This window comes from Podarcis filfolensis (assembly GCF_964270895.1).
Source record: "Podarcis filfolensis genome assembly, chromosome: 6".
Taxonomy (NCBI): Eukaryota; Metazoa; Chordata; class Lepidosauria; order Squamata; family Lacertidae; genus Podarcis; species Podarcis filfolensis.
Genome location: NC_139609.1, coordinates 67,161,504 through 67,179,650, shown reverse-complemented (window position 1 = coordinate 67,179,650; position 18,147 = coordinate 67,161,504). Strand labels below are relative to the sequence as shown.

The 18,147-nt window shown below is 45.3% G+C and overlaps 1 protein-coding gene across 20 annotated transcripts in view; it reads left to right on the top strand.

Annotated features, from left to right (window-relative positions):
• Nucleotides 1-18,147, top strand: part of NAV1 (neuron navigator 1) — a 268,134-nt gene that overhangs the window by 204,935 nt on the left and 45,052 nt on the right. For 3 of the 20 annotated variants that reach the window (XM_083617279.1, XM_083617277.1, XM_083617276.1), the window contains exon 1: nt 3,792-3,934. The exons of 16 other annotated variants lie outside the window; for them this stretch is intronic. In XM_083617279.1, coding sequence (XP_083473405.1) covers nt 3,867-3,934 — 68 coding nt within the window. In that variant the 5' untranslated portion in view covers nt 3,792-3,866. Of the gene's footprint in view, nt 1-3,776; nt 3,935-18,147 lie in introns of those variants that run through there. One more of the 20 variants, XM_083617275.1, reaches the window with a different exon arrangement.

Below are 18,147 nucleotides of genomic sequence, written 5' to 3'. Positions count from 1 at the left end.
ATAAATACAAAATATACATATATTTCAGATTTAACACTGTAATCCATGAATTCTAACAGAAAATGGAAACAAACAGTAAGATGTTTTAAAGCATTTTGTTTTGGAGTATATATGAGTGAAGGAATGTAATCAAACCATGGTGACTGTCAGTAGCCTGGTTTGCATGCACAAACAAAGAAATGGGCTCATAGCTTCTTTGCTCCTCCGTGGTCCATTTTGCTGCCATGCTGCACTGAGTTCAGCCGAGATTTGGTTTGGAGTGTCATCTGAAGTGAGCCTCCTGGTTAAACTCCTTCCTCACTGGCCAAAAGCTATAACAAAGAACAAACCTTGGTTACAGCTTGTGGTTAGTGAGAAGAGAGTTTAACCACGAGCCCTCGATTGGATGGCAATCTAAGCTGAGTTTGGCGCAGCAGCAAAAGGACAGGAGGAGCAAAGAAGCTGCAAACTCCCATCCGGGAGCTTGCACATTCACATGGTCCTGCTAAGTCAGGTTTGGCTTATGCCAATGAGGCTGGTTTGTACAGCTTTAAATGTGCTGATGCCAGCATTCAAGAAAGGTTAAGAATCACTGTTCTAAATTGATGCCATGAGCAGCAGTCTATGGAAAAGTCCATAAATTTTGCTGGATGAAATAGCATGAGGAATTTGACCATGATAGCTTATTCACAAGACTCTTAATTGTAATGTGTTTTTGTTTTTAAAACCACCCTGTTTAGCACACTGGAAGGCAAGCCTGATTCTGCTCATGTTAACATTGATAGGAAGCATTTGTGTGATTTGAATTGCAATGCAATGGGCTTTGTCCATCAATTACCCCAGTGGTTGTTATTATGCATTGTCTATCAGGGAGTATTAAGAGATGTAATTGGGGAATCAGTCTTATTCAGTGGAGCTGCCCTTACTGGTGATGTCTCTTTACATCTCACATCCATTTTGCACATTGCAAATCCACCAGTCTCATTTCAAGTCTGCACCCTGTCCTTGAGAAAAGGTGAAGTTTAAAGGACCATCGCAAATATCCTCACTACACAGATAGTGCACTGGCCAAAAGGAAAGAGAGTCTTGTAGAGGGTAGAGGAAAACATGAATCAGGTCTGCTGACCTCAGATACCTTCAAGCCAGTGACGACAGCAGCTTTGATATCTTTGTTGCTTTTTGTGTGTGAATCTTCCTTTCTAGGTCTCTTTTGAACATGTTTCAGCTTGAAACTGTCTCCCTGCCGTCGTATTTGTACCTGAGTCAGGATGACCTGGTTAAGGCAGCCCAAATGGTTTAATACAGGCAGCACTTAATTTTACCACGCTCTTCTGACTCAGCAGGGTGCCCTGAATTTAGAGCTTTGGCATCCCACTTGAACAGTCATTAAGGGCATGTCAAGGAGAGATGGCCAGGCTGCCATTGACAGACACCCTTTACTTGACCTTGGGAGGTGGCGCTACCAATACCTGTACATTGGGTTTTGCAGATATATGCCTGACAGGCGTTCAGTGCCATGGGTATAAGCTATTGTAGCAGGAGGACCAGTTAAATAAATTTGATTCTTCTGATAGGTGGGTTATCCTTCTTTCCTGGTCCCTATCACATGTATTTCTGGCAGACGTGGTCAAGAAGAAGAGTATTTCTTATAATATGGGGGTCTGCAGAGAGGGGCTGGGAGGGGCAACCACAACCCCCAGATTAGATTTCATTTTTTAAAGAAGTTTCCAGCATTTGTAGAACCTTAGCTATGAGACAAAATGTGCAGGCAGTATTCTAATTTGTTTTGTGAGAAACCAGCCTGCTCCCACCTTTCCATGACTTAGCCAATGAGTGAAGTCATAGCAATGACTGACATTTATTTGGGAGAGGAGATCTAGCCAATCAGACATAAAAGGCTAGAGTGAAAGACCCATTATTAGACCCTTGCTGTCCCCTAAACACACACACAATTCAGGTAGCTACGATTTTAGTATAACTGTAATTGGGGAATAGCATGTCAACTCAAAAATAAATTGTAGCGGCAAATATAGGATCTTAATTCTAACTCAGGACTTTCATTTCATTGCAATGTCACAGCAGGCCCTATGGTCAGAAGGCTGGGTAGTGACTCCCACAAATGGTGGGCTTTCCCTTGATCTTCTCACACAACTCACAGATTTTGGGTGCTCCTGAAACAAATGCTGCACCCAGCGGTGTAGCTAGGGGGCGGGGCGAGCCGGCCATGGGGGCAGGGGGCGCTGCATGGAGCCTCTCCGCCACCTCCCCCTCAGCTGTAGGGCGGCTGATTGAGAGGTGGAGGGCAGACGCAAGCCCCATGCTGCCATTTCAAGCCACCATGCCCCTGCGGTGTGGCACCCAGTGCCAGCCATGTTTTGTTACGTTTGTTGACTAAACTAAACTAAACTAAAAAGTTTCATGAGCCCATTTTCTATTTATTATTTTTAAAAGTATTATTTTTGTCATTTTCTCACACTCCCCTCAGTGATGACACCCGGGGTGACCCACACCCCCTTCCCCAACCACTGACTGCACCTGGATTGCTTATGGCAGGCACATGCAACAGATAGATCACTGGACGTCTGTGGTAGACCACTGGAATATCAGTGGCTCCCCCCAAAGAAGCTGAACAGGGTTTTCCTCCCTAAAAAAGCCCAATAACCCCTAAAAATGCCCCCCCTAAAAAAGCTCAACAACTTTGACCTGGGTTAGATCACTGCCAGTTTTTAACTCTGTGAGTAGATCTCAGTCTCTTGGGAGACCCCTGGCTTATGGCTATCACAAATTCATGACTAGGGTGAGACTTAAACTGGAGCCTTCCCATCTTAATCTTACTCCACCAACCCTTGGGTATGACATTGGATATGTATGGGAATCACGAGTTGTGATTACTGCCATAGTCACTGCCTATTGTGCCTGACCATCAGGAATTAACACTAATATACAAATGTCACCAGTGTCACTATCAGAAATGGTTGCCTAGAAGAAGCCCTTCTGGGGGATGTTGGGAATTTTTCTCACCAAGCTTAATCAGGCTGTGGCAAAGGCGAAGGTGGGGTGGGGGACCCATGCTGCTTTCAGAGTCCTCAGAATGGGTCATATAATAGCTGTCCTCTGGAATCAAAGCTGAATTGCCGCTTAACTTGGACGACAATGTGAAACAATTGCCTGTATTTGAAAGCAAGAGGATCCTTTTGCCGAATTCAAAGCATATGGACCCGTCGACCTGTTTCTGGTCTTGCTAGCATCCTTTCCCAGTGTCTTCCCCACCCTCGCAGCAAGGTGCATGATCGATTGTAAGGCTGCGATAACTGTACAGTTACAGAGATACACCTTAAAGCAGCCAGGGAGCAGAGAGTCTGGTGAAGAACAAAGACAATTTGCTTGCCTGTTGCCAGGATGAAGGTTGTTGTGGGAGCACGGAATATGCAGGGCAAAGGGTACGTGGCATGAGGGGAAAGGTTGATGCACTTCGGGTTCTGCAGCGCCCACTGCTCAGGGCTGGTTGGCTAAGGGGAGCCCCTTCCTTTCCCCAGGGTGGCATGCATCTTTGCGCTGCAGTCTCTGCTGCAAGGAGGAATCTGCTACCAGGCAGCCCTTTGTCTGCCGTACCTGCAGTGGGTGTTAAAGAGGCAGCTTCCAGAAGCCGAGGGGACAAGAGTCAGCGCGGAGGGGAAATAGTGCGCTGCAGCTTTAAGCCTAGCTTGACAGGAGCCGTCGGAGGGGGAGAGCGAGCGCAAGGGGAGGGCGAAGGAGGGACAGAGGGAAGGGTCTAATTTCTTCTCCTCCCTCCTCGCTTCATGTGGCCGCTTTCTAGGAGGCTGAGCGACTAGCAGGGAGCTTCTGCTGGAAAGCTGGCTATGAGTTTATAGGGACGATCTGAGAAAATGCTGCATGCCCCGTTGCAGAGGTCGGGGAGGACGCTCCGGATGGTACATTTTGCCAGGCCCAGCAGGTAAGGCAGAGGGGCGCATTGGGGGCTCGGGGTTCAGAGGTGCCTCGCCAAGGAAACGATCCGGGGCTGCAAGGCAGAGCTGGCCCGTCTCGTTGCTTGCCGGCTCGCTCCGCGCAAAAGGGTCAGAAGTGCCTCGGGCAGCGCCCGCCGCGTGGTCTCTTGACAGTTCTCTGCGCCGCGGAATCCGCCCCTGCGCTCCACACGGTCAGTGGGATCTGGAGCGATGCGGACTCCGGGGGGTCACGTCTAAGCAGAAACAATGACAGAAATGGGGGCAGGTGGGAGGAGCAGCCCTTCGGCAATGTCCGTGGGGCGCCAGGTGTGGGGAGACCCCCACGGGCTCGCGCGAACTCAAGACAAACCCTGCTGCAGCTTCGGGAGCCTCGGCTAAAGCGGGGCGTGGGTGGTGGGATTTAAACTGCAAATGCCATTCGCCCCTCTCTCGCGCTACAAAGGGAATGGGTTTTACTTAACGGAAAGCCTCCTTGGCGGTGGAAAAAGGCGCTCATTTTAGCGTCGTCTAAACGTTGCAGTCAAAGCAGCAGAGGAAAGGAAAAGGAATTGTCCCGAACGACTGTGGGGTTTTTTTTAATATAAAAAATGTTTTTAACCACCGCACGCTGCGCGCGGATATCGATAAAGCTCTGGGGAGACCGGGGAGGGAGAGAGAGGCGGTCGTCTTGTATGGCATTTCATTGGCACGATGCGATGTAACGATGCCTTGCGTGCTGTTAAAGCTGCAATCCTTGGCCAGTTCTCTTCCCCCCATTGTAATCTGCGGCCTTCCATCCTCTCGCCGGGGAACTACTAGCGAACCGTTTGGTAGCCCCTCTGCCCTCGTGGGGCACCTGGCTTGCGTCCCGCCTTCCCCCCTCCGTGCGTGTTTAGATTTGAAATGCACCCGGCGTTGGGGACGGTGAGTGTCTCCCTCGCTTGCTCTCTTACACACACACACACCCCGAATCCCACCATCCCCTCCTGCGAAATGCGATCTTTCGGAGAGGGTTGGAAGGAAGGGGCGGAGGCCACGAGGGAAAGAATAGGTGGGACTTAGACAGTTTGAATTTGTCGGGAGCAGTTTCTGGCGTGCGATGAAGCACACGCTGGCGTGGAGACCGGCTTTGCAAGGGGCAAAAGCCAAGACCCAAGCGCAACGCAGCATTGTTTGCTTTGCAAAAGGCAGGCATAGATGGGCAGTCGTAGGGCTCAAATTTGGGGGAGTAAGCTGCCCAGGAAAGATGGAAATCTCTGCAGCTAGGTCGGAAGGCTACGACTTCTAGGCGTTTGTTCGCGGTGCAGGGGGGGCGTGTTCCTCCCCACCCCCAAGCCGCAATTTCTCCTGTGTTTAGGGGGCGGGGCAAGACTTTGCTGGAAACGTTTTTTCCTCTTCTGTTTTTTTTTTTTTTGTGGGGAGTGAACTGCTCAGAGTATCTGACGTCCTTTGATCCTTTGCCACTTTTGATCTTGCAAACCTAATAGGAATTAGCTGAAAATCAAAAACACACACACACAACACATCCCGCACACATACAAGTCTTGAATGTCCCATTTCCATCCGTTTGCAATGGGCACCCCAAGGGTGCATTGTAATATTGTATGGGCACTGCGCTGTTTCTGGAGAAGAACGACCTACAGTGGCAGGGGCATCTTGTATTTGCTTTCATTTTTTATAATTTATTTTGCACACCCCTCTCCCCCTAACTTTGCAAATATACCTAGTCTGCAGGATTGGTCCTCATGGGATGGGTCTAGCTGGACTGGGCACTGAGCATAGTTCCTGGTCATCTTATATTTCCTGATAAAAGCACCCAAGATGCAAATTATGTTGATGTTAAGCATAAAATGTCTCCCTTTTGGACAATGGCTGTGCAGGTTGTGAATTTCTGCCTTGAAATAGCTGTGAAAACAGCCAGATGGCCACAGTTGTGCTGAATGTATATGAAGCTGCATTCCCATCTGAGAACTAATGAAACTATACTCTGTACTCTGATTGTATCCACCCTCCGACCGCTGAATAGCTAAAATCATGTTCTTTCCATGAGGAAATGGGAGTCTGCAGGAGGAAGTCGAAACTCGATACAAAGGGGAAATCTTTGACCCAGGTTTCCTCTAAGAAAGAGAACCGATGCTCTCAGGCAGACGGGGCTTCTCATGCATTTTTGACCTGGTGCATTTTAGCAAGCTAGTCTAACTTCCTCAAGGGTTTAGAAGAGAACTGGCACAATTGGGTTTTTGAAGTTTGGGGGCTGCTTCTTAAAATGCCTTTTTTAAAACCTTGGAACAGTTTTTTTTTTAAAGCCACACAGCAACTCTGCACCCAAGGTCCTTAGCTGAGCAGTAGTTTGAACCTGAGTTTCTGACAGTCCAGCCCAACACTCTGGCCAGACACAGTATTTAGATTTGAAATGCACCTCCCTTGCTTGCTCTCTCTCTTACACACACGCACACCCCCCCCCCGAATCCCACCATCCCCTCCTGCAAAATGTGATCTTTCAGAGAGGGTTGGAAGGAAGGGGTGGAGAGGGAAAGAATAGGTGGGACTTAGACTTATGCCTGAGATTCTGGAAAACTGCTGTCAATCTGAGTAGACAGCAATGGGCTAGAATGGTCTAATGGCCAGATCCAATATAGCAGCTTCATGTATTCATAATGCTAATTCCGCCCCTGATATCTGTAGATCCATTCAATACTATTCAACCAATACTACCCACAATCACATACCCATCCATATCCCTCAGTACAAAATCCTAGCTGGTCACTTTGCACAATAAAGATAGCTGACCAGATTTAAAACTCATACAGCCTCAGAATAAAAATAAAATAAGCTATCCAAACTCCCATGCGGGGTACTACAGTAACTCCGTCTTTGTGCCACACTCAGTTTTGTGCTAATATGACTTTCACTCTGGACACCATTCAGCACAAGATCATTTCATCACCATTGCAACTACTCAGGTTCTCACCCACCTGTAAGACCAATAACTTCATACATTCTAGAACAAGCAAACAGCAAATACAGTAGGAAAGGGGGGGATAAATAAAAGTTCAAAACTTAAATGACTACTATTTGGTTATTACTCTTAAGCCCATGGCCAATAGTTGGGGAGGATGGCAGTTGTAGCCCATCAACATCTGGAGGGCCCCAGGTTAGCCACCTCTGTCTTGGACAGGCTTGCAGTCCACTTGAAAACTCAGCTCTGCAGTTTTGGAATACTCCTGGATCCAGACCTGAAGCTGGATCCCCAGGTTTCAGCAGTGACCAGGAGCACTTTTGCAGAAAGGGCACCTTTTCTGAGGCTGGTGCAGAAAGGACACTTTTTCCTGAAGGTATCAGATCTAGCTGTGGTGACACATGCCTTAGTTATATCTTGTTTGGACTACTGAAACACACTTTGTGTGAGATTACATGCAAAGAGTGTTCAGATACCAGCTGATTCAGAATGCTACAGCCAGTTAAAACAGCTTTACTGGCTTATTTCCAAGCACGGTTGTTTACACAACCTGGGACCGGGTTATCTGACAGACTGTGCTTTCCCCATACAAGCCTGACTGTGCTTTGAGATCTTCAGAAGAGGCCACTCCTTTTTGTCCCCCCAACATCTGAAGCATGTTTGGTGGGAACTTGAGAGGGGCCCTGCTTGCTAGCTGTATCCAAGCTCAGTAACTCTTTACCAAGGGTAAAGAGCTCCTTCTGTGATAACCATCCACTGAGATGCAAACATGCAAATATTTGGCTTCATAAGCTGTCCCTGTAAAATATTAGCAGCTTGGTTAACTGGTTGTTTTTATTGTTTGCATTGATGTCTTACTTACTTGTTTTTACCTTGAGCACCATTTTATGAAAAGACAACATACAAATTTAGCAAAGAATAATAAACCTATACATATAGTGCCTTTCTCCAAACGCTTGCCAGTCTTATCCAGGAGTTCCAAATTTTGATTGCAATAGATTAACCCAGAGGTTTTCAACCTTTTTGAGTCCATAGCTCCTTTAACCAACTACATCCTTTCTGCGGCACCCCTGTGGAGCTCAGGAGCCCAGTTATGTCACCCCTTGCCTGCAGAGCTGGTAGCCTCTCACTCTTTTCCAAACACCCTCCCTTGTGGAGTGTTCCTTCAGCCTCCTCTCCTCTCTCCTTGGGAGTCCCCCCCCCCCCAAAAAAAGAGGTGCCTGCAGAGCTTATAGCCAGGGTTGCTGCAATAAACAGCTGTGCAAGCCTTTGGGAGGCAGAAATGTGAGAGGGCATCAGAGGAGGGAGGGAAGGAAAGAGAGGCAGAGGCCAGTGTTGCCTGTGGCACCCTTAACCATCATTCAAGGCCACCCAGGGTGCCACGGCACATTGGTTGAAAACCACTGGATTAACCTACTGGGTGTGTTACATTCTGCCTTGTTTCTCAGATAAAGGTATGGCTATTTGGGAGCAGGCTGAGTGGGGCAAGGTATAAGTTAGCACATAAGTACATTAGGCAGCTGAGAAGGAAGCTAAGAGGAGACTGACATTCATCCAATGTAGTCTGAGGATCTTGGCTCAGCAGTGGACCACCTTATAGTAAGCTTTGAAAACAAACAATGAGAATCTGACGCCTAGAATGATTCATCAGCTGGTACTTGGAAAGGGTGGCTGAGTTTCAGAGCTCAGTACTATTCTTAGCTGGGTGTGTATGTGAGATACTCACACACACACAGTAATAAGCGAATATGACAGTTGCCAGGACGTTTTACCCAGCATCATCAATTTTGAGCTAATAAGAACATAAACGTTTTCTTATTGGATCAAACTTAAGGTCCATTGCATCAGCTGTAGTAAACCAAATGCCACTAAGAAGCTCACAACCAGGGCATAGTGGAGATAGCTGTCCTCTGTGGTTTATTCCCAGTAATTGTTAGTCACAGATATACCGCTTCTGAATATGGAGGTTTTAATTTTAGATGGGTCTTGAAACATCTGCTGTCTTTCTTTGTTGTTTATTAAATTTCTATACCACTCTTCGCCTGAAGATCACAGGGTGCTTTACAATATAAAAACACAGAAATACATCCCATAATAACAAACATAAACAATAGCCCTCCAATTGGCATGTTGTGCTTTAGCTACATTGGGCCCAGAGAAGCACCTTGTCTCTGGAAAAGCTGATAGGAGTTCCAGCGCCACCTCCTCCCTGAAAAGTATTATTAGATGCATGATATCCAGAAATTCAACAGCTGTGCTTTTTATCCAACAAGGAGCTGCAGTGATGGGTAGGATGATGGTTATTTGCTGAATTGGTTTTATTGCTTGTATAACAAAATACAGGTGTTCTTTCAGAAAAAGAGTTGGCAAGCCTAGCAAATGATGGCATCCCTAGCTGCGTGATCTGTGAGCTGGGTGTGTATGGCTATTCTAAGCAACTGCAAAAGTCTTTTATGCCTAATAGATTGGACCAAAAGGGGGGGGCAGCAACCAGTGCACCCATTGTGGTGCTTTGGATAATCCAGTGGGCTGACACGAATGCCATGTGTGCATGGCATTTAATGTAACGCAACATATTAATTTGCTAGCACAAGAGCTGAATTTCTCACTTCCTTTCTTTCATTTTCAGAAAAATAACAAAACACCCTGAGACCCCTGGCTCTTTTCAAGCATCTTGGGGGAGGAGCCTCTCTAGAAGGCTTCTGTTCCAAGTTGCTCACTAAGACTTCTATATGGGGATTAATCCTGTGGCCTTGCCCTGTGGCTGTCCCAAAACAGGGCCCCCCACATTACCCAGTTTCCGAAGGCCATTCTATATCTGCCTGACCTCCTCCTTAATGTCATTACTCAGCCTACCCCCATGGCTCCTGAAGGGAAGGGGGGCGGGAACACAGTTGGAAAGATGTTAAGTAATTTCCTCTCCAGTGTGTGGGGAATTGCAGCAACAATACATGCTGTTGGCTTGGTGCTCCAGTGCCCTCTGGAGTGACTTGGTTTGAACAGACTCTTTTTTGACACTGGATTTGTTGCGAAGGGAAGCAGTTTGTAACAAAACATCTTAAGATTCCTCACCGCCCTGTATTCGCTGATCAGTGATACATACTCAGAAAACAATTAGCGGGTTGAGAGAATTGGCAAAACTTGGGAAAGAGTCTGTGGTGCTAAGCATAATCAATGTGAATTGGCACTGAAATCAGAAATGGCACTGAAATGTGATGATGAAGGATCACAGTGGGGAGGATAAGACAGCAGGAGCACATGGCTCACATTATTTCTGGGGCATCAAAGGAGTTGGGAGGTAAGAGGATCAGGCAGAGCAGAGAAAACTGGAAGATTGCAAGTAATGGCCGATGGGCATCAGAAGTGCTATGCAGGGGCAATCCCTATGCTGTGGGTGTTGCCCAGGAATATATACTTGCCCTTTAGCCCGAATCATTCCTTCCCTTCTTGAACCATTTGTTGTTTTTTTACACTCAAGTTCACTTCAGGCTTCATTGGCTAGATCCTTCTAAGCTTGGCATGCCCACTGATTAGTAGGAGTGTCCATTGTACTGTCAAGGGCCTCTTGTTCACTACAAAAGCCCTCAATAGGCCTATTCCAGCCACTTCAGTTAAAAGCTCTTCTAGACACAAGCCGCCTGGAGTCCCCCTATCTACTCATGGGGAAAACACTAGTTTCCTGATAAAGGCAACCCCTTTTAATTCACTGGCTTCCCCAAGCATGGGGAAGAGCAAGCTGGATGCAGATCAGTTGCAGAGGAAGAAACAGAAGGAAAGAACTGATAGAGACCATGGAGGTACTTACTGTATATCCCAAGTAATTTACCAACAAGTACAGTGGTACCTCGGTTTGCGAACTTAATCCGTTCCAGAAGTCCGTTCTTAAACCAAAACCGTTCTTAAACCGAGGTGCGCTTTCCCTAATGAGGCCTCCTGCCACCGGTACCCTTCCACCGTTCAGATTCTGTTCTTAGACCAAGGTAAAGTTTGCAAACCAGGACACTACTTCCAGTTTTGCAGAGTTCATAAACCAAATAGTTCATAAACAGGGCTGTTCTTAAACCAAAGTACCACTGTAATTTGATATCGAGCAAGAGGACCTCATCAGAGAGAAATTTTTGCTTTGTGTCAGGATTATTACTTGTTCTCTCTTTGCCCTAGGAAGAGCTTTCACAACACTCAGGTGGTCCACCTTTTAAGAGAAGGAGATATTAGTGATGTCTTCTCCAGACTGTGGTCTTTTTGTTGCTCCATAAAGAGAATACCAGACTAGCATCTCAATAATTTTATACCATCTTCTTCCTTGGGCCCCACATGCAAGAAGGCAAACAATGGAGGATCAGAGACTAAGGCTTGTTCTTGGCAACACTAGGCAAATCCGAATGTTGCTCTTCTAATGCACAGCCATTTGAAGGATTTGGTTTTAAGAAATGTTCATTTACAGGACTGAATAGGATAGGATGTTTTTCCTCGGGATTAATTAGCCCGTACTTAAATTTTAATCCCCCATGCAGACATTTTAATAAGGATTAGAAGTGTTTTACAGAGCCAAGATAAATTTGCAAAATATGTGTTTGGAGCATAATGCTTAATCGGTCCACCCACAAACTTATTTCAAGAGCCTTAAACTTTTGGGAGTCAATATATGATTGCAAAATGTGCATGCAGTTAAAATATTTTTTTTAAATTCCTAGGCAGAAGTATCAATGTCTATGGAGACCAGATGCCAGGGATTAAATCAAGCCATGATACCATAGGTTTAAAAACCTTTGAACCTAAACCCTCTCTAAAGTCCAGTCTTGGTTCAAAATTAACTTGCCCTTTGCCAGCTCTCCCCACGGCTGCTCCCCTTTCCCCATACTTATTCTTGTAAACAGGAGGCTTTGTCTGTAAAGTCTGGATGCTCACATGGAACTGCAGAAAGTAGTTGCAACTAATTTCTAGCAGAGGTAGGTGAGCTAGGAGTGAAATTTTCCATGCTCCCTATTCGCACTGTGAGTGTGATGAGGCCATTGCTCCCAACCCTGCCAATCAGTGAGACCTCCTCCTTCACAAACAAAGGTTTTGGGAAAGGGAAGGGGCAAGTGAATATGGCCAGTAAAGGAGGCTCTTCCTGGCTCAATACAGTATGCACAATTAACAAACTGGAAGATGATACTTGAGGAAGCTTCTAGATTTATCTGATAAGTGTTGGAAATACCAAGGCAAAGCAAACCCCCCCATCACTAATTTCAACCAGTTCTTGCCATATTAATAACAGGTCTAGAGCCACTCAATTCTCCAGTGCTGTTATTCTGTCCTATTCAAATGACAACATAGTAGGGTAACCGCAAGCAAGGCACCACAGTCTTGCATTTTAGGAGAGTTGACATGAATTTGTCCTTTCATCCAGAACAATCTTAAAAAAAGAAATCCATTTAAAAAATTTAAAATCAGATTTTTAAAATTTAGACCAAGCTTTGTTTACTTGCATCTTTTAAAAAAAGTGGTTATATTAAGTATTTCTCTAAAATAACCTGGTTTAAAGTTGATAAAACATTAAAACCTGCACTCCTGATTTGTTAAATCAGATAAAATGACACCCTATGAAAACATCTTGGTCTAATTCACATGTAACGGTAAACCATAGAGATAGTTCCTGCACTGCTGTTCCCTAAGTAGGGACAGAAAAATCTGAGTAGGAGCAACAAGTCCAAACCAGGAATTAGGGTTGTTTTGCAGGCATCAGATATGAAGCTGTGTTTGATAAACCAAGAAAAAAAACCTTGGCAAACATAACTATTGAGTTTCAAAGCCTTTTTCCTTTGTAAAAGAACAAGCCGGCAAGCAACAACAACAAAAAAAGTAGCTTGAGGTTAAGTATTATAAATATGACATAACAGGCTATGCACTATACTTATTCAACATATGACTATTTAGATGTTCTCAAATATTTATTTTGCATGCCATGGAGAATCAATGTTGTTAGTGACACTTGCTTCTGGAATGTTCTGGGCACTTAGACTTCAAGTAAGTAATCTTGCTTAGTGGCCTTATGTAGAAAAAAATCAAACAAATCTCTAATTCATAATTGCTTGCTTAAACAGATACAGTATAAATTCAGTAATGTACAAAATGCATGTGAGCTGCATGGTTAGAGGTTTTGTGTCACACTCCTGGATAGTATAAAGGCACTATTTAGTTGAAAACAAGTAAGCTGTATTTATTATAGCAACTAACTAACATGCATGCTTGTTTAAGACATATAGGAATTAGAAAGCTGGAAAAATCATTTAAGTAATTTACTGTAGTCACCACTTTTTAAATCAGTGATTTAAATTTACCCTGCATCCCTTTTGTTAGGAAGTCAGATACACTTCTGTTTGTGTGCCAGAAGGACATTGAGCATTTTAGATCATGCTTGTGACTCTCATTTTTGCTACCATTAGAATGTGGGATTGTGCATATGTTGTGGTATTTACTGAAAGCTTCTGTTCAACTAATTATTGTCACATGAGGTCAAAACAAGCAGTGTAGTATTTTTCTTGGTGGTTTGACTGAATTTAGGCAGCCATGTTTATATTGTGTTCAGTCTCTAAAAAAGCAGCCATATAAACACATTGATTCTCTCAGCCTGTGACAATTCTGTATTTCTCCCTTTACCTGTGTGAGATGTCTGTCTGTCTGTCTGTCTAGCTAAAACAATTGCTGAGGTTAACTCGAATCTGATTAAATGGACTCTAGTCCAAGGGCCAGCAAACTTATCACACCTCGGGCAGTGTCTCCAGTGCCGATCGCGCGGAGGGCGGGGGAGCGTGTGCCCATACACGTGCGCACATGCTATTTCCGGCGCACTTCCGGGTCAGAGCACCAGAAATAGCTTGTGCGCACGTGCACGGGCCTCCTCTGACCCGGATGTGCACCGGAAATAATGCTTGCACATGTGCAAATTGTTGGAATCTTTAGCCTCAGTCAGAGGAATTGGCCACTCTCCAGGTGCCCGGCTTGGATTCCTTGTTGATCTCCCCCGTCAGCGACTCCCGGCAATCAAGGCAAGATCTCTTATCGGCGAGCCTTCCCAACGTGAGAAGAACACAACCATCCCTCCTCCCTCACTCCCAGGGAGGGGAGAGAGACAGACAGAAATGTATTTACATGCCTTTATTTCTGTCTTTCCAGCAGTACAGAGAAAACATGTCTGCACTCTTTCTACACCAAACAGCAGAGAGAGAATAACTCCTCCCATGTACTTCCAGTACAGGGTCATGTGACACTCTGAGCTAACATCCGGTGCTCAGTGCACAGAATAGACTGTCCCTTGTTCCCACGGTACAGTCCCAAAACATCAACATCCTGTTTGGCTTTCCAGCCATCTGGAGCACTCAGCAGCATTGCTCCTTTTTCGTAACACAAATAACTCTGGCACATGTGCACAAGCTATTTCCGGTGCTCCTCCAACCCAGAAGTGGGCAGCCGCGCAGCGCAGTGCTGGTAAGAGCAGGCGGCGGGGGTTGCTACGGGCCAGATAAATGAGTCCCCCGGGCCTTACCTGGCCCAAGGGCCTTAGTTTGGGGACCTCCTCTAGTCCATGAAATTATGCTAGTCTGTACAGTGCCGCAGCTTGCACTAAGTTACTATAGTTTCTAACGTGCTTTGGGGAGGAATGCACATCATGTTGGAGACCGGGTTACTGTGCCAGATCCTCTCATTTTCCCAATACTACGATGGAACCCATGCCCCTGGTGTGACACCATTGTATTATTCGTTTCACTGACCCTGCTTTACATCATTGGCTGTCACTGGTGGGAAAGGGGGAAATTCATAACACTGATAGCTTCATGATATGGAGTAAACATTAAGGCTGGCAGAGAGGACGAGCATGACAGTTCCCCATTCAGTCCCCAGTGGTGGATCTACTATAAAACTAATGAATTTTGCTTTAAAAAGTGCATTGTGCCTGTATTCCCCTAATATTCCCCTAATTTTCACGCCTCCCCCCAATAACTCAAAAACTATAAGGCATAGGGATTTTCTATTCACACCAGTGACTTTGAAATACAATCATACCTCGGGTTACAGACGCTTCAGGTTGCCTTTTTTCGGGTTACGGACCTGCTGAAACCCGGAAGTACCAGAACGAGTTACTTCCAAGTTTTGGCAGTTGCACAAGCGCCGAATCACAACCCGCGCGTGCACAGACGATCCGCTGCGGGTTGCGAATGTGCATCCCGCATGGCTCACGTTTGCAACCCGAGCATCCACTGTAGGAGATAATTTAGTACAACAAGTTTAATCAAAATGTAAGATGTAGTGGTATTAAAAACAAAACAAAACTGTGATGATCTGTTGTGGAACAACCCCACTGAAGAAGAGAACTCAGACCTCGTTGCTGGTTGCAAAGAGGCTGCTATATCAGGGGCCCAAAAATGTAGGTCTGCCGCTGACTATCCTCATGTTGCCCTTAACACATTTCCACCCTGTCGTTGGAGACCTTGTGTGTCCAGCACCCTAAGTCCTTAGATATGGCTGAGCTCCTGGCTGCTGCTTTCTTGATGCATCCTCTTCCATACATGTATGAGCTCAAAGGAGTGCACACATTGGTATCTGAGGACCAAATCAAACATGATGATGTCAGTTCCATGTGTTTGATAACATAAAACTGCTTCAGCTGCATAGAAATTAGGGTGCTGGTCTGATTTTAGCAGCAAATGGAGTATGCAGGTGAGGGGCACTGAACTTTACCCTGCACCTGCAATTTATTCCCCACAGCCCCAAATATTTTTCACTCAGTCAGGGTCACTTCCCTCGTTGGAGCTTGCAGAGAAAAAGAAGGAATGAATTGTTTTTATTGGTTTTTATTAAATTTATTAGATGCCATCTCTTACTGCAGGCAACTCAAGGTGTTAATGAGGGTAAAGTTACACCTTCTTCACCTGCACACCTGCCTTTGCTGTTAAAATCAGACAACTTGCACCCAGACAACTTGCACCTCCCCCCATGATTGAAGCAGCTCTGCATTTGAACACAACTGTTAAGGCAATATTTAGTTAGGCCTGGTTATCAGTCAAAGTGCTAAATGAAATGTATCTGTGGGACATCTACAGTTGGACTACAATTTAGTATTGGGACTACATTGCTGATTCAGTATTGACCAGTTAGCTGCTCCAAAGAAGGCATATATCATTTATTTGTTCTCTGTGTGTACATCTACTTTCACAAAAACAAATGTATAAAGTAAAGAAATCTGTGTTCCAAAATCCACAGCTGGCCAATACCTTTATTGGAACTAATAAAATGCCACAAAATAGTTAACAAGCTTTTGAGTTCTCCAGAACTCTTAATCAGACAGGATACTAAGCAAAAAGAGGGTAGAAGGAGGGGGAAAATCATCTAGCTTGCTGTTAAAGCCACAAAGTCTGCATTTGGTCACAGTCTTAAAATGGGAGTGTTGGAAGAGACAGCAAACTTAGACCACAATCATGTACACACTTATCAGGGGGTAAGTCACACTGAACTCAGTAGGGCTTGCTTCTGAACAGTCATATATAGAATTGCACTGATTGTTGTATTAGGTCATACAGGACTCATCTACTGCTCTGTGCTGCATAAATAGACCAGGCCCAAGAACCAGACAGACACTTTTGTTTAATAAAGTCTATGAGTGTTTTGTAAGCAAGGGAACTAAAGGGTAACGTGTTAATCAATAAAATTATCTCTAAAAGGGCCTGCAGTAACATCCCTTTCTGTTAGTGCAATCTTTTGTCTTTTATATCATAGAATCATAGAATTGTAGAGTTGGAAGGGACCCTGAGGATCATCTAGTCCAACCCCCTGCAATGCAGAAATATGCAGCTGTCCCAATATGGGGATCGAACTTGCAACCTTGGCATTTTCAGCACCATGCTCTAACCAACTGAGCTACCCTGGTTTTGTTTTCCGGAGTGCTCAGTGTTATTGGTTGCTTTCTCTCTCAAACTTTTGCTTGCCTTTGCTAATGTCCAATGGGTAGAAGTTGGGAGGACCCACAACTCAGTGGAAGAGATCACATCCTTTGAATGCAAAGGGTTCTGGGTTCAGTCCCTGCCAACTCCATTTTAAAAGATCAGGTAGCAGGTGATGGAAAAGACCTCTGCCATGATCCTGGAGACTAGACAGTTTTAGTCTAGATGGAAATACTGTGATGTTGCAAGGCAGTTTCCTATGTTCCTTTCTGTGTGATAATGTAACTATGTAATGGTAGAAGAATTCTCCTCTTCAGCTGACAATTACTAAAGGTGTGGGAACCCTGTCCTCTATTACATTTGGTTACCGTAATGACAGGCTACTCTGGTTAACTGCTAGAATAGAGGCTGAGTAAGCTGGTTGCTAATGCTGAAGCAGACATTCCTAGAAAGAAACTTAATAAGCAGCATTTTCTTAAGACAGGGACTCTCCGACACAGAATTTTACATCTCTTCCTGTAGTGAGGACATGAGAAAACCTGGAAAGGAATATGCTGTCATTTTCTTTTCAATGAATGGAGACTAGAACTCCTCTTGAGTAAAGGAATAAAGGGGTAAAAGGTTTGTGACTTTAAAAGGCCCTGTTTATTCTGAGCAAGGAGCTGGGGGAGATACTTGGGGAGCCCATTTGCAGCTCTCAGAATCACCACCTCTCTGCCGTGCATATAGCTGGATTTGTCCCAAACTTTGGTTGTGCTTCCACAGTCTACCTGGGTGGGGGCAGTGAGTGGGCGGCTGTAACGTTTAGCAAAACGTGGCTGGGCGACAAAAGGCTGAGTCAACACTTCCCCCACAGTTGGTCCTCATTAAGGAGCAGCCTGTTAAGCCAGGCAGCGCTGTGGGTTCTGCCCTTTTGTTTTGAAATGAAAAAGGCAAATACACTGAAGGGAAATAATCTGGAGCCTAGAAACAAGAGCTTGTAAATGAGCTTTTTGTCCCCTCCTTCCTATATGCCCACCCACCCCTTGATAATTTATGCTCTTTAAGGAAACGTTAGTCTTATCCCTTTCTCCATATACAGGCTGCCCGTGTGGTTTTGGCTTCAGTTTGTGCCAGACAGCAAAGGGGTCGCAGCTGGGAATGCTGCCTTCCCATTGCTCAGGGTCATATTCACCATAAGAGAGTGCACTGGTGGCTGCATGCAATAGTGTGAGGGAGCTGGTTCACTGTTGTGGGGAATTCCCCTGAGTTCATGAGACCTCCCCACTCTCTCCAGTCTGCAGAAGCAACAGATGGCCCCTTTATCCCTGTTGCAGAGCTACCCTCCCATGCTAACCTGCTG